The sequence below is a fragment of the Tyto alba genome, unplaced genomic scaffold, assembly GCF_018691265.1.
Source record: "Tyto alba isolate M040663 unplaced genomic scaffold, T.alba_DEE_v4.0 Super-Scaffold_7, whole genome shotgun sequence".
Taxonomy (NCBI): domain Eukaryota; kingdom Metazoa; phylum Chordata; class Aves; order Strigiformes; family Tytonidae; genus Tyto; species Tyto alba.
In genome coordinates, this window is record NW_024881328.1 from 40,165,749 (window position 1) to 40,182,444 (window position 16,696).

At 41.8% G+C, this 16,696-nt stretch overlaps 1 protein-coding gene across 2 annotated transcripts in view; it reads right to left on the reverse strand.

The window, feature by feature from the left end:
- ABCA12 (ATP binding cassette subfamily A member 12) overlaps positions 1 to 16,696 on the reverse strand; it is an 86,911-nt gene that overhangs the window by 29,213 nt on the left and 41,002 nt on the right. For both annotated transcript variants that reach the window (XM_033010732.2, XM_033010734.2), the window contains 14 exons: positions 16,017 to 16,218; positions 15,285 to 15,424; positions 14,605 to 14,724; positions 13,335 to 13,425; positions 11,802 to 11,981; positions 10,025 to 10,340; positions 7,293 to 7,407; positions 5,621 to 5,950; positions 4,851 to 4,920; positions 4,615 to 4,749; positions 3,755 to 3,910; positions 2,806 to 2,983; positions 1,061 to 1,279; positions 216 to 412 (listed from right to left, as the gene is read on the reverse strand). In XM_033010732.2, the coding sequence (XP_032866623.2) occupies positions 216 to 412; positions 1,061 to 1,279; positions 2,806 to 2,983; positions 3,755 to 3,910; positions 4,615 to 4,749; positions 4,851 to 4,920; positions 5,621 to 5,950; positions 7,293 to 7,407; positions 10,025 to 10,340; positions 11,802 to 11,981; positions 13,335 to 13,425; positions 14,605 to 14,724; positions 15,285 to 15,424; positions 16,017 to 16,218 (2,449 nt within the window). The remainder of the gene's footprint in view (positions 1 to 215; positions 413 to 1,060; positions 1,280 to 2,805; positions 2,984 to 3,754; positions 3,911 to 4,614; positions 4,750 to 4,850; positions 4,921 to 5,620; positions 5,951 to 7,292; positions 7,408 to 10,024; positions 10,341 to 11,801; positions 11,982 to 13,334; positions 13,426 to 14,604; positions 14,725 to 15,284; positions 15,425 to 16,016; positions 16,219 to 16,696) is intronic.

A 16,696-nucleotide genomic window follows, 5' to 3' on the forward strand; every position in this document is an offset into this window, starting at 1 on the left:
TATTGTAAATCATGTATTATGGGAAAGTTACTTGTCAAATGATGCTGTGAATTTATGGGAACCGACCAGGATGCACCCAGAAGGCCTGCAAAATCCCCGTCTCCCACAATTCATTCCCTGCCGTCTCCAAATCACACAGTTCAAAGCCACAGATACTGTATTTGCAAAAGTGACACGAATCACCTTCGCCACTGGGTAGCATCTCATCACAGTACCTTTTTTATTCTTGGAGATAATTTCCCAAATACTCCTCCGAGAGCATGGATCCACCCCTGTGGTTGGTTCATCTAGAATCACCACCCTTGATCCACCCAGGAGAGCAATAGCGATAGATAACTTCCTCTTCATCCCCCCAGACAGGGAGCCAGCTAGCTTGTGACGATGGCTGTATAGTCCAGTCTCCTTCAAAGTCCTTGAAAACAAAGAAAAAACAACCCCCAAACGTTGTCCTTCAGGCATCTTTTAAAATCAGGGATCTGAAATACCCAAAAAACCCATAACTGCAAATGAAAAACTGCTCAAGTATGGACTGCTCTACTGAATGGTCACAGTGCAGGGAGATGATTCACCCTGTAGCTCAGTCACTGGGATTGTAATTTAAAATAATTTTTAGGATGTTTTCAAAGTTTCCATCTGACAAGTCAAGGTTAAAGGCTCAACCTCATCAACCGAGGACACCAGGATCCAAACTCCCTGGGATGTTCTCGCTGCTTCACTTCTCCGCAGAACCAATAAAGCCGACATCATCTTTCTGACTGGTTGATTAAACCTCTTTCTGGGGAAAACTGTAAAGCAGCAAGGACTAGACCCTTACACCTATAAATTCATCTCCAAAGAACTGCCACAGAAGCCTGTAAACCCCCTGAGGAAGAGACCTTGTTTTCTTGCAGCCTCAGATACCAATATATTCCTCTAGTCAGACCAAGGCATTATTTGAACTCTACACTGGATCTGCAACAGTCCCCAAAACTATTCATTTGAGCTTTGCAGTGGCAATGTCACTACCACACAATAATTTTGACAGCCCACTCTCCCTTCTCCAACCCTGCTATTTGTATACCTCTTCACTTCTTGGTAGAGCTCCTCTTTACTCCAGTGAGGGACTTTGATGTACCCGTAGAGCAGCAGGTGTTCTTTTGTGGTGAGGTAGTTAAAGAGCACATTGTGCTGCATACACACACCCATGTTCTTCCTGATAACTTCCTGGTCAGTCCTGATGTCCTTGCCATACACAAAGATAGTACCTGACGATGTAGGGAACAACCCAGTCAAAATAGATCTGAAAGGGAAAAAAAAAAAAAAGAAATAGAAAAGGAAGTTAGAAAAAGGAGAAGTCCTGTACCTATCACCTTCAAAGTTTCCTTACATCACTATCACACTTCTTCCAGCCAGAGACCACTGACCATTGCTCCTTCTGCTGTCTGACCACGCTTTGGCAGAGCGGTGGCCAATTAACATCAGAGGACATCCTCGTACCCCTCTGCAGGAACGTGAAGGCAAGTACCAAGCTCCCACGCTGAACTCTGGCTACTTTTCACATGTACTTCCATCTTCTTCAGCCTTGCACTCCCCCTAAGTCAGACCACTGCATATTCCATACATCAATACTCATGAATAGCCTTGACTTGCAATTTAATCACTGGGAATTCATATAATGCAGTTATTCTTTATTCTTTGAGGTTTGTCTGCAGTATCCGGACAGCCTCATATTGCTAACCACAACGGAGATTGAAAACCTCATCTTCATCTTACTAACCACATCAGAGCATGGAAACCCAATTTCACTGCCATTATTAACAAGAAATGGGAGAGGACGTCCCGACAAGACACCTCAAAGTGGGCAGCACTTTCATCTAGTTCAAGCAAATAATTACCTGCCCACCAATACCCAACAGACCTGAGTCAAACACCTTCCACTCAGAATAACTACTTGCACATTATAGGTCATTTTTGGTGCTGTCCTGCAGGGACTAAAGGAAGAAGATGCGTCTCAGACCGCCCTTCACCTTCCCAGAGCTTCTCTCTCTCTCCTGGGACTTTTAACCATCATTAAAAAGAAGTAACTTGTGACCTTACTCAGGATTTGAAGCCTGCACTAAGTTTCAAGAAGCTATTACACTTTTCTGCATATCACCTTTGTCTACACTTTGCAAACAGGATAGGAGATGAATTGATAATAAGCTGAGATGAAGCATACATCTGTCTTATTGTTTTTGGCTCTTCTGAGGCTCCTATTTATCAGCTTAATGTTGCTTTCAGAGTGATGCACATACATATCAGTGGAAAAATCAAGTTCTACAGATCTGTCTTAGTGCTGTTATCCAACAACTCAAATAATAATTTATAAATGGCAAGGCTGTAAGGGCTGAAAGGCCAACATATTAACCCACTGTCATTCCAGCCCAGCCAACACACGAGTTTGTAAAGCTGAAGTATACCTTTATTAAGCTTTCTTGCTAATATCCCTTCAGCTTTGGTGTGTGCACAAGCTACTCACAGCTTTCAGAACAACCTAACCGCAGGCACCAAAGTGTCATGGAACAAAACGCTAGAACGGTTGCCATGCTGTGTATTACAGGTACTCTACCAGATTAAAAAGTATGTTCCTAAGCAGAAAAGAACCTTTAATTCTAATAGATGAAGGGACTGCTGAGGTCATCCGTGAGCAAGATAAAACTACAAGAGAGATTTGGCCTAATAAAGTATCTTGTTTAGTCTCCCAACACTGCACAGTCCCACCTGCTATCTCATTCACCCAATCATACACCACAGTATAAAAAAAAAGCAGCTTTAAAGGATACACACATGGTCGTAGTCTTCCCGGCTCCATTGTGTCCCAGCAGGGAAGTGATATTCCCTTCGTAGAAGTTGAGACTGAGGCTGTCCACTGCAGCTTTGGATCCATAAACCTTTGTTATGCCCCTGAGGGAGACTCCCACGGTGAGATCAGTGGGCTCCGGTTCCAGGTGAGGCGGGGGGCCACCTTTGATACCAAAGAGAAGGGTCAGAGGACAGTTACTGTACTGCAGCAGGTATTTGTGCTACTTTTTTCACCCCAGAGATAAGCAGGGCTTTAAAAAAACAACGTAGAGCAAAAGCAGGTGTCTTTCAGCTAGGAATGCAGAGAACTTTTCACAGGATCTGTATAATTTTGAGCTCTCTGGGATTTTTCCTTACTCCTTCTGCAGCTTCTAATAACTCCTGACAATAAGCATCAATCACTTTTAAAAAGGTCTCCTATTTAGATGTTTTGGAGCACCTAAATTAATTTATACTAAGCAAGCACAGAAAATTAGAGGACATACAGCAAAACTACAGTCATTTTCAGTTAGGTAGAATCAGCAAGCTTTCGTGTGTGATTCCATAGTATTTTACAGACTAAATATTTAAAGAGATGAACAAAGAAGCACACATCCCTTTTGCCAAGTGGAAACCTCTATTTGCTTGCACAAGTGTTTTTCTACATAGAGCACTGTAGAGTGAGATACACGCAGCTAAGAGAACTGCCCCACTACAACATACACAAATATGTATGTGAATAGCAGTACTGGATTTTCACACCAAATAGGAACAATGAGTATAATTTAAAAGCCAAATCTCCATTCAGGTAAGAACAGCTTCCAATTTTTCTTGTGCTACAAAATAAGGATTGATACAGAAATGTGCTTTCCTAGTATGGTGCCCCTTTACAAGTTTGGCTTCATTTACCTATGGCGTAAGTTAGTATCACTACCCCAATCTAGCATTCACATACATATCTTATTGTTGAGGGTGGCCTCTTTTCTTAACATCAGCTTGGTGAAAAGAAGGCCTCTTCGTTTCTCATTCCAGAAGGGGAGGTAACTGTTGTATTCAACCCAGTAAGATGGCAGCAAGAAAAAATACCAGGGAGCAGCCATGCCGTATCTACCTGCAAGGAAAAGAGGAATCTCATTCAGGTATCTGTTCCTGAGGAAATATCGCTACTGGGGTGCACTCAAAATAGCAAAAATAAACTCCACAGAGATCTCTCCCGTCTTGATGTGCTCATGTACTCCTGATACTTGGTAGAGAATTTGCCCAGTTCACACAGTAAGAAGCATTTACTAATTTGTTATTCTGAGTAACTTCATAGCTGGAGGGCAGGAGTACTTTACATTTTCCACTGGGTAGATTTCTGTATGCCAGTGGACTGCTTCATTAGGTGGGGAAGAAAAGTAAAAGACAAATGTACTGGCTCTTGCCCAAGGCAGGAATTACTTTTGAAATCAAATGATATAAGTAACGCAACACAAAATCACTCAACTGACAAATGCAGGCTAACATGCTCTGTTCTCATTTTCACTGGGCAGACTGCAAACACATCCTCCTGTGTCCCTGGCTTCAGCTTCTTCAGGAGATCCACCTTCCCATGTGATAAGCAGAGGAACCCTAATTCCCCCTTACTCTGCTCTGTCTCAGTTTCATTAATAGTCTCAGTCATCTTACAAAGTCATGCTCCCTTCGACCTAGAAACAAAGGTATCCTGTGTGTGCAGACTGTCTTACTGCCTGAACCATGGAATCAGCCAGTGTTGTATTCACTGTTTTCCAAAAGAGATGATACAGCGCCAGTCTCAATGCTTTGTATCCTTACCTGGGAAAACATTTCTTATATACCATCCCAGGATGAAGTAAATGAACGAGTCTATCAGAATGAGCCAGCACATCCAGCCAAAGGAAGTGTTGTCTCCAATCATTGGGGACTTATACATGTTGTCCCACTGCAGACCTGCAGAAGGGAATTTAGAAATACAAACAGAATCCATACTAGTTAATGAAATGTCACAATCATGGGACCTCAAAGTCTAGTTTTGTCCACAATAAACATACCTATGCCCTGTGCCTCGTATCGAGCAATGTATTGACTTGCATAACTGAACGCAGTTGGAGACAACAGACTCTGTGGAATAAACAAAATTGAAAACAAAGAACTTATGAATTGGTCCCAAAGAGAAATCAAGTCAGTCAAACAATCAGGTACCTCACTGGCTTGGTCCAGTAGCCAGAAAAATTAGTGGGTTTCTTTTTCCAACAGTCACAAAGAGCACTGGACCAGGCTTATGATGGGTAACACTACAGGTGACGGGCTTTAAGGTCTTCTTAGACCCTGCCTGCCTTTTGCTTCCACACCCACGAGCCAACTCCATCTCTCATACAGGGCTTTATTTCAGGCTTCTGAAATACAGGCTGACTTCTGGAACCTAACACCTAACTATTTCTACCCTTGGTAAGAAACAAGACTTCACATCTATCTCCATGGCTAGGAACTTCAGATACATGTAACTAAAGGACAAGCAAGGCCAGGAATGAGCAAAGCCAGCCCTCCTTCACAAGCCTCTTACCTAAACTCCTTACTCGGACAGCCTCATTTTTAACAGTGCTTCAGTCATGGGACACAACTAATTCCAGCTCTCCCTCAAACAGGCCATGGCCAACTCTTCCGTCATGCTGTCGTACCTGTCAACACCCACTGATGGAACTTATAAAGGCACCCAGCTCACGTATATTTGTGACACAAGCTATAATAAGAGCTGATGTTTATTGAAGGTGAGTGTCTGCTTCCACACACATGATTTTTGTCATCAAAAAGCAGAACTTACCAACAGGCTCTTCACAGAGAAGCTCAAATGATTCTCGATGACAAGCAACACGATGAAGGGGAAGAAGGTGAGGATGTACACGAGACTGCCCACCAAGGCTGCTATGTTGGTGTTATTGAAGAAAACGCTGATGAAGTAGCTCATGGCTATGATGGACAGGCTGTAGTCCATAAGGTACAGGAACAGGAGCGCTGTGTTTGTTTTGGGAAGGATGTCACCCACTTTTAGAACAATGATGAGGAAGGTGACAGTAATTAGAAGGAAGATGGCACACTCTATGAACCAGGCAATGAAGTGGCTGCTGGCATTAACACCCATCATTTTCATGTACTACAGAGAGAAAGGTGAAAAAAAAGGAATCGCAAATGACAACTGTTTATATTAAGAGATCTTTCTGCTGATATTGGATTGTTTCTCTTTTCAGTTTCTGGACAGGGCATGTAGCCAAACCATGCTCTTTCATACTCTGGCATACTGCATGTTGATAAGCAGGGAGAAACCGCGCGCTTACATTTCTGGAATGCCATCGGTTTGCAAAGCAGTTTATTGCAAAAGAACAGCACAGTCAGGATCTGCAAGTATGAAGCGCCACAGCCCACAAGATCCAAAGCAACTTCTGGCTTTAGATTTGTAACTTTCCTAAAGCATTTTGGTTATTTTTTAGAATAATGCTAATTGATCCAGTGGCTTGAGTGTAAAAGCTCTTAAGTGTCTTTGAAACGAAACCATTTCTCACACAACCCCAAGACAAGAAATATTAGCTAAATTACCATGGTTAAGGAAGCAATATTAATTTATACTAGCTGATGATCAAGTCTACAAGACTTGTACAAAACTGAATTTGTATTGATAAGTCCAAAAGAAACTACGGCTGCTGGTGTCTTGTAGATTACCACACACCTGAAAAGATTACTGACACCCCAGATCTTGGAGACAGTGAAACTGGATTCCCTAAACTAGAGTAAGGGGCTGTCAGCTAGCCACTGTGGTTCACTCATTTTCAATCTCATCACAGTTCACAGCGTGCCCTTTCTTGGAAATGTTTTTGGTGAATCGGGATTTGTTTCCATGGTATCGGATAGAAACCAAATCTGCTCAAGCTTTTGTTGCTTGCTGAAGCTTAGTTTTACAAAAGTTCTTTGCTGCTCGTCTCTGCTGATGGTGTTCACACTGAAAACCCGAGTTAATTTAATAAATTCCCTATGTCTCAATGTCGTTTCTTCTCCAATAGGTAACCTGAATGAAAAACTTCATTTCAGAGAAGCTGATGTAATATGTAGCATCTTCTGAAATATTAAGTGTAATAACTTCAAGGATAGGAAATAAGTCACTTTTCATGTCTTTGTCCCCAATAGGTATGACTCAAAGACAATTTTTAGAGAGCTTTAAATCTTCAGGAAACATGTGATTTTGTGAGGTTCCCGTGTTTCCAGTTTTCAGAACTGGAAAGCAATACTCTCACCACTTGAAGGGCAAATGCTCTGTATTTCTATGGTTTTGAGCTTGGTTACAATGTCAGAATTCAAACACTTCAGGTCAAACAATAGGTATTTGGAATATTATTTTCCTTAATGCTTGTTTTGCTCCATTTAATATTGCACATGAGACATACTACCCACTAATAAGGAAAATCTGTTTATAATTTTGCACGCCCCAGAAAGTTTAACCGTACCTCATAAAGCCTCAGATCTTTCTCTTGAACAAGTGTTTTAACAAAATCAGCTATAAACAGCACCCAGGCAGCCATCAGAGCAAATGGAAGAGAGTAGGTCACGCTGGTTAAGAACCTGTAAAAGGCAAATGCAGGCTTTAGCTGAATACGAAATGTTCTGGGGATTAGGGCTTTATACAGAATATATTTTTCAGAATAATACTTTGGCACAGAGAAAAGACATGCTTATATTTCAAAATGCGGAGTATAATTAATAATTATAAAAAAGGCTATTTTGCTATTGCATTACATTTTCTATTCATGAAACTCCTGACTGTTGAAAATCTTTTATCTTTTTTTGAAATTACAGAGGGATTTCCAGATGCATTCTGGAAGTTTTGCTCAGCAGCACCACTGTCAGGAGCAGGAACTGCCATGGGCAGTGGCATCTCCTGGCTCTCTGATGGGGTGCATCCCATTCTGAAACACCACAGCAGCCAGTCATAATTCCCAGTTCTGTTAATAGATAAAATGACCAAATTTTGTTATCAGGCCATTTTTCCTTGTGCTGGAGTTTGGATACAGGTGCTTCCTCTCAAGGTGTCTGTCCTATTACCCTGTGGGACAGGTATTGTGGATCCAAGTCTACAACATGGGCTTCACAATTCTTGGCTCCTCACTTTAGTTAAGACCTTCTTCCTATGCCAAATTTGCGCAGAGAAAAGATAACAATGGCCAACAGTAAATTCCTCCTTTTCTGATGGAAAGCAAGTTTTTAGAGCAGGAGAATCACTTCGTTGTATCTAGAGGGCTTGTTCTTTCCTCCCTTATTTCTAAACCTGGCTTAAAAAAATAATCAGTCTTATTCCTGGGAAAAGTTTCATGTACAATAACAGAAAGAAACTAATATGATTACATTTAGGTTTCTTTTTTTTTTTTTACATATAAAGCTGAAAATTTTCAAAAAACCAATGCTTCCAGGAAATGCTTCCATGCAAATGAAGCCATATTTATAAAGAACAATGAAAAGGCATTTTAGTAGCTCTACTAGTCCTTTGCTGTTTGGGTTTTTTTAGCTACCACCTTGTGCATGATCTCCAGGCTACTAAGTATTTAGCATTTCCCAATACTTTCTGTGCACTGGTGTATATATATATATATTTTTTTTTCCCTTCTTTTCTCTATAGGATGGTAACTACGTGATAACAGTTGATAAACAGCTATTTTATGATGAATTCTACCGGATGCAAATCCAGAGCCTTTAGGTGTTTTAATAATTGAGCAAACTCATGTCCCTGTGAACCTGGGGTGGGGAGGGTGACCTGAAGGCAAGTGGTTTTCTCAGCTGCTCAAGAACAAGAAAAGGAGCAGATAGCACTGTAGTAAATGCCTCCAGCATCCAGTTAATCACTGCACAAAACTATCTCACAGCAATAATCCACATCTTTGCTGCAAGAAGTTGACACTTGGTTTGAATGCTTACTGCGTGGGATGCTTGCAGGCACTTTGCATCCTGTTACCTCGAGAAGGTATCACAGGTCCCCAGCTCTCTTAAGTGACAGGCTGACACAGGAGATTAAGGAGTCTGCTACAGGTCCGATAGGTATAGCTCCCAGATAATATTTTAGCTCATGCAGTAGACACGCAGGCTTTTCAACAGAAAGAGCTCCTGGGTCTAGTCTGCACTTTAGGTCCAAGGGAGACCCTCATGTCAGGGTGGAGTGACCATCCAACCTATTAATACTATTTGCTGAACATCCTTCAGTGCCTTCTGATGGACACTGAAACCCCTTCCCTGTGTGTTTTCCACTCAGTTTGGCCACCAGCTGCAGTCAGGGTAATAACTCTGAGGAACTACCATGTTGCCAGCTTTCCAGTGCAGCCCAAAATTGCTTTGCCAGAGGGGCAGGTCCTCAGCTGTGAGAGATTCGCTTCTCTCTCTTGCCTTTGGCAGAGATGCAGTTTATACTAGCTGCAGATCTGGCTCAAAATGAGTGGAAAGGAAGATGATCCAAAACTTTTTGATCTGCTTCACATTCAAAACTTATTCTGGTCCACACACTGTTCACGCTGCACTGCTCTGTGTAACAGGCTGTTAACCCTGGCAACTCAGTGCATCAAAAGCTTCTCTGTCCTCCCTCATTACTGCACAGATGAATGGTACAATTTCATCTTCCCTCTTATCCTTCTTAAAGCATTCGAGAGGCACCTGTATTGAGAGCTATTCACTATACACTGAACATTAGATAAAATCACTGGAATGAGTAATAAATACCACAGCTGGATAGCAATCTCTAGGAACAAAGCTCATAAACCTAAAGACTATTTTTTCACCCAGTAAATAAATTTTTTAAGTTCCGCTGCACTGTCTGCATGTGAACACCTACAGAACAAGGCAACACTGATATTTAACCCAAGTCCTGCCAACCCCAGTCTCAGTTCCACCATGTGTAGTAAAAAACAGGGACAGCAAATTTTACCTGCTGTAAAACCTATAGTTACCATGACAATTCAGGTACATACAGAGCTCTGAAAAGAGAAGATTAGGCAAACTAAACACAGACCATTTATATTAGAGCCCAAAATTCCCTCTTCTGTTCAGATCCTTGAAAAAAACAAGACAAAACAAAATGCAAAATTACTTCTATGCCATGTGAACATGTTATTAAGGAGACCAGTGCTGCTGGTGAACTCGACCAGTCAGACAAGATGAGCTTACACAAAGCACAGAGACAAAAGCCATGCAAACTTACATATCCTTATTGTAGCAGGGGTAAGGCATGGCCTGGACTTGAACAGCTATTTCCTCTGGGTTCTTGCCAGTCTGTAACTCAATAATGGATCTTTCAATGCTGTCCTGGATATAAATAAACGCCCGGCTGTAAATCTGGCTCTGTGAGGTGGAATTGTGTGGCCCCACTGTCCAGATGCGCTCCCTTATTCTGTTGGTGGTTTGTGTGATCCTGCTGCTCATTCGGATGGTGTAGTTGAGCACAGGAGGCAGGACCAACTCCCCATAAACTGAGCGTCCAGGGCTGCTGCGGCTTGAAGGCAGCTTGAAAATGATACCTTGGAAAAGAAGGGGAAAAGGCTTTTCTTCAGAGTTGACAGCACAGGAGCAGTACACACAGATATGCAGGAAGTCCTTATTTTTATAAGCCTTTTCTACATTACAATCCATCATTTCATTTCTTTGCTGCACAAATAATGCTCAGATGGGTAGGCTGCTTATCAAGGGTCTAGAAGTGGAAACTATACATCACTGCAGCTACTCATACTTTCAAATGTGACCAATGATTTCGGGTGTGAAATACACCCCTAGAGCTTTTAAATCTTTTCCCACTGAGCATTCAAAAAGCAAAGGCTCTCAAAATAATCAGCTGTATTTGGAAAAATCCTGCTGTTAACATGGACTGTCAGGTATCTGTTAGGCATGTCACTCAGCACACGCACCTCTCATGAACATGCCCAAAGGTACTCTATCAACGGAGCCCATATAGTGATGCTGTAACATAAAAACCTCAGGAACACTGTGTTGAAAACTGCTCATGACCTATACACATATTTTTGTGCCCACACAAATTCCTGCAAAACTAAGATGTCTAAGAACATAAAAGCTTTGCAAGTTCCCGTTAAGAAATGACATGCTGTAGATACAGTTTGACAGACAGGACTTTTTCCTTTAAAATGTCTGTTTGAGTAGAGGCAATACCACAAAAATTCTTCTCTCCTGAATATTTTTCCTGATTACTCTCTATATAAAGCACATGATGGAATGGAGGGAAAACATGGAAGGAAACTGCTTTTACGGGAATAGACAAATAACATCAAGGTCTGAAGTTCCAAGCAAAGAAGAAGTTTCTATCTACCCCTCAATTATGAGGCATAAAACCTACCAGGTCACAGGACTGATAAGTAAATCCTAATTGAGGAGATGATACTGTGCATTCTTTAAAAATTAAGTCACATTTGTATTATTCAAATTAATGTAAGTTGCTATTCTCTATTCCCCCTGCCCCTCGGTCACCTGCTCTAAAGCTGCAATCTGATCCCACAAATGGGTAAAGTGTGACTGAGAAGACCCAATATAATATTGCTGGAACATCAAGAGCTTTATGGCCTTTGAACTTGATGATCTTAAAGATCTTTTCCAACCTAGATTATTCTATGATATCTTTCTTGACTAAGCATCCTTTCCCATGGGTGTCTGAAAGAAGGCAGTTGTCCTTAAAATCTCCTAAGAGCAGTGAAATTTTGTTCAAACTAAGAATTAACCAAGAGAAAACACCGGTTGACCAGAGGCTTTCTATACAGACCGTGGAGGTGTAAGAGAAGAGGAGGTGAGTGTAAAACACTACCATAAGGAGGTCTCTGTGCAGGCCCCACCCACATTGGCTCAAAATCGATCGCTGTGTGGTGGGAGCTGTGACCACAACAGTTGCTGGTGGAAAGCCAAACTTCTTACGCTGAACTCCCTCCCTGTAACCAGGCTAACTTTGATTTACACGGGTATTCGAGACTGCCACATACTTGCGAAAAGCTCGTTCTTCAGAAAGAGCTCTTTAGCCACCGTTTCCATTTCCTCTAAGTTTCTGACTGCCTGAATGCGATTAAATGAGACACAGGAGGACACATTTACAGCAAGGGTAGCTAATGTATTCAGCTGATCAACAATGTCAGCGTTGTTCTGTAATTCCAGCCGAATATCATCTGAAAAAAACAAAAACACAAAACCAGTAGCATCACTACACATAGAAAAAAATCCATCACATCATTCCGCTCTTTACACTAACAATGACACCAGAAAGGAAGAAAAAACCCCATCGTACTAAACATTAAGTGTAAAATACATTTCTGCACTTAGCAGTGCAATGAAGGCATGTTGTTGACCCAATTTTTATGTTAATCATTTGTAATATGCTCGTGAGTTTGCCTTTGGGAGGATGCCAGCAATGGGATGTGACAGCCATCTCAAATCAGAAGTTGCTACTAACCTGCTGAGGGTTAGACTCACGTATAATGCTCGCCATTCATTCCACATCTTATGCTTTTTGATGTAATCAACTCATCTGTGGAGCTGCTCTGTCTCAGGGGAGAATGTGCTTTATCCAAGCACATCAAGGAAAAGTTACGTCTGTTGTGCTGATGTGTGTACTAAACCTGATAATCCAGTTTAATAAAGACACTGCTGTTTCCTGGCTGTCTTAAAAGGTGACTGTATAATGCAGTGTAACTAATGCAGAAGAGCTGCTGCAGGCATGATGATTTTATAGGGAGTTAAGACAAGAGATGCTACTCATGAAATAACACAGGGGTCATCATGAATAGTACGTAAATGTCCTTCTGACCGCATCCGACTACAACCACTCTTGGTTTATGCTGGGTTTTGCTGGCATAACCCAGATTTATGTTGACATATATGGCCACTCATTGAAAAAGTGGGTAGGGACAATAAGACCTAGGGGAAGGGACTGTGATCACTGTACTGCGCACTGACAGGGGATGGATGTATCCACCACCACTGTTAGCTGATGATTCCCACAGTGCAGATCAGCATCTCTCACCTTGAAGGAACATGCAAGACCACCAGAGAACAATAAATTCCAGCAGAGCATCTCCTGTAACGACGCCTCTGGCTTCATCAGCCTGGCTACCTTTATCTGATCCCTTGCTCATCTGCTCTGGAAAACTTTTAAGTTGAACCCTAATGTGATGCAAGTGAGCCCTCCATAACATTTCCCAGAAGAATCCTAGGTAGCTCATTTGGAGACATAATTATGGCTAAACAGTGTCCTCCAGTGGCCACACTCAGCTGCAGAGATTCCCATCCCACTATCCCTTCAACACTCACAAGAATCATCCCCTCGCACAAGTCCTTTGCTTTCTAAGAGTCTTTTTCCATAGACCACAAGATTTCTGAATCACAGCTGAAGGTTGCCTTGCACTAAAGCATCCCATACTGGCCAGAGAAGAGCAGTACCAGAGGAATGCTGCAGTTTGATGACTCTGGAGCTCCCAGACCTGAAGTACAAATAGGAGAGCAGCAAATGTGGAACAACTCACCCAGTTCGCTTATTTGACTCAGCAGTTCAGCTGCATCCAAATCCACCATCAGCTTGATAAAAACCTGCACAAAGGGATTCTGCAGGGTGTTCTATCAGCAAGCAAAAAGAAAAACCATCAGTTTTACCAGAAGTCCCTTGAGCTTATTCAGTGTATTTCTAAAACATAACAGACCAGCTGCCTTCACTGAGCAGCTGTACAACCCCTCTCCTACTCCTTTCCTGTACTTCTCTATTTCACTCTGGGTATCGGGATGGGGAAATGTTAGCAATGAAAATGTCATACAGAGCCCTGTGAGTCCAAGCCAGGGTTTCTTAGAGTCAACAGAAGATGGCTGTTGAGTCTCCACCGGGCACTAGTGTCCCTTGGAAAAATCATGGATAATCTTTGTTATTTTAAAAGTGCAGCAAATTTCATTTGTGTCTGTTTTAAGTCCTGTGAACACAGCCAGAGCACAATGGGTAAGAGACCAAAATTTAGCTTGGAGACAAGCAGACAGATTTTTGTTTGGCTGAATATTCATTATTCCACCAATGAGTGCAGTCAGCAGAGAATGTTTCATTTCACTTTTGCATATTCCACTCTGGATTTTCTCTCAGTGCCATGGAAATTACAATGAATACCAGCCACTGAAATTAACTTATAACGCTTTAGGGTTCCAGAGATCTCATTTTCATAGTTTTGTAAGAAAAGGAGACCATTTTTACTGTGGAGAACAGAAAGCAAGTATGTGAAACATGACAGCCTACTGCTTCCTGTATCCAAGCAATGCTAGGCTCCTTAGCAGGGGAAAAAGAAATTTTATTTACATTCACTGAGGTACAAAGACATCTTCTAGCTCTTACGTGTGTACCCAGAGCTACATGCTTATTATAGATACTGTTTCATTTTCTGAAAAAGTCATTTCTTGCCTGGTCTTGGCTGGCTGGATCACTCCATCAAGCAGAAAGTTAATTTACAAACTGAAGAGCATTCCCTGCTCATCTTAGCCCTCCAGCAGGCCTCAGCATGGCCAATGTCAGAGTGCATATTACAAACAGATCATTTCAGAAATAGGATTTGCATGGAAAGGTGTGTCAGGAGTATTTCTGTTACAGGAACAGGCAGGCTGGCCCAGAAACTGTGAAGTCCAGGACAAAAGCCTGAAAAGGGTCTCTCCAGCTGACCTAGGAAGTCCCTGAGGTCCCTGGAACTGCAGTTGATTTCATTGAAGAAATCCATCCTCCCAATTCCCTCTCACGAGAGAGACAGGGGAGGTAGAATCTCATACCTTGATCATTGGAACTGTCTGGTTTAACTTAGTCAGTGAATTCATGATGACAGGAGACTTGTCCAACCACTCCTGGGACTTCAGGGCTAGATCAGCCATCTGCTTCAGGGTTGCATTAGACTATAAAAAAGCCCACAACATATAAGGATTAACTTTTTCATTACCTTACAGCTTTTAAACAATAAATAAATCAATCAATAAAACAGCCAAGATGAAATTTGGTTTCCTAGCACCCTATCACTGTTTGGCAAAACCCTTAACACAATGAATTTGGATGCAAGTACTTAAAAATACCACCTCATATGTGACATTTGGAGCATGTCTTGGATATCAGCTTTCCTTCTACCACTAGTTTGCTTGAGAACAAGTACTGGTTATAGCATTTGGCCTGGGTGACATCTCTATTACTGGAAAATATGGGAGTGAAACTTCATAAACTGAAGGCCTTAAAAAACTGTATTCTAAATATTAGACCAACCGCAATTTTTTGGACACAAGATTCTTTCAAAGACAAAAGATGACTCGTATGACCAGCACTGCAACTAGGAAAACATAATTTGACTAACAGCCCAAACAGTCAGAAAATAAGACTTCTGCTTCTCAGAGAAACAAGCCCGTGCTAGATAAATTACAATCCTTTTGAGTGGGTGTATGCTGATGCACTGGAAATGGAGCCATACCTTTTGCATGATTGCTCGAGTTTCTATGGTATCTGGTGTATAAAGGATCTTCCCAAGCACCATTGGTTTTAAAAAAGACCAAATTAAAGCTCCAGTTGGGGTCTTGACTAGATCCAGGTAAAAGGATAAGCAAAACGGTGCTGCAAGAGGAGAAAAGAAAAGAAAACAAATTGCACAGAGCACAAATAGACCAGACGTGAGAAAGCTACTAGTGTATTTTTTTCTCATCTGCCCAGTTTGCTGCTGTGTCCAGTGAATGACTTTAGGGCCTCTTCATTGACTGCTATAATGTGTCTTGACAAAAGCAATCCACCCCCAAGATCTCCTGCTGCTGAGCTCAAGACAACAAGAGTCACAGTGTTTGAGCCAAGATTCTCTGCTTGAAGGTTAAATGGAGTTTCGTGAACTCAGAGGAGCTAATAATGTCAGTACAGTCGGAAAAACTACACATCAAGAAAAAGCAGTGACCTGTCAAGCCCTAAGACCAGATCATCAGCAAATGGGAAACAGTGCAGTGCCAAGCACTGCTCTGATACATAGGCTGTTTTCCTTCTAACATTTATGGAAATAAACCACCAATAATTAGGGCAGTGCAGATCTTCAGTTAGCATAAATCATGAGCGCTTACAGCCCTCCGGAGACATACAGGGGAACAGCTCAGCACTGGATCTCTCTGGAAACAGTAAAGTTTGGCTCTGAAATGTTTTTGCCTTAAGGAAAAGCCAGACTTACTGGAGTCATGAGGAATCCCATATTTCCTCATCATCTTTTGGACGTAGACATCCTCCACAGAAGAACTGTTGCTTACAGGGTCTCCAAAATCTGGAAGCAAGGACTCAAAAAATAGGGGTGTGATCTCCTGGTTGCAGAGGACTTTTGACATAGACTTAAATGTGCCATGTGTTACCCTCAAGTTGTTTGGTTTAAATAATGCCTGCAGAAAACACAAAATGCAAATAAATTCTGCACACTAAAAGCATCCCACTCTGAGAGGAAAAAGAAGTAACAGAATTAGAAGGCAAGGATAGAACATTTTTACACTGCTTGCTTATGAGAAGTTTCTCTCTACAAAAGAGGGGACTTTCCATGGAAATCATGCTTTTATGGCCAACCTCTGCTATGACAGAGGTGAGAAATTAATTTCCTGGTATGGATTCAATGTTGGAATTGCTTATAGTGTGTATGCAGAAATTGGCTATAATGTGTGCCTGGTGGCACATACACACCCTGGGTTACAAGATAAATATCCCCATCTAGACCACAACCACACGTGGTTCTGCAGTGCACGGGTAAAGTGATTTACTAGAAATGACTGCTGCTATCTAAGCCATCACTGACTCTGGATCAGGGAGGGATTGGATCCAGTGCTGGATGAAGTTAGTGCAACCTGAAGTTATTGCAGTGGTCGGAGC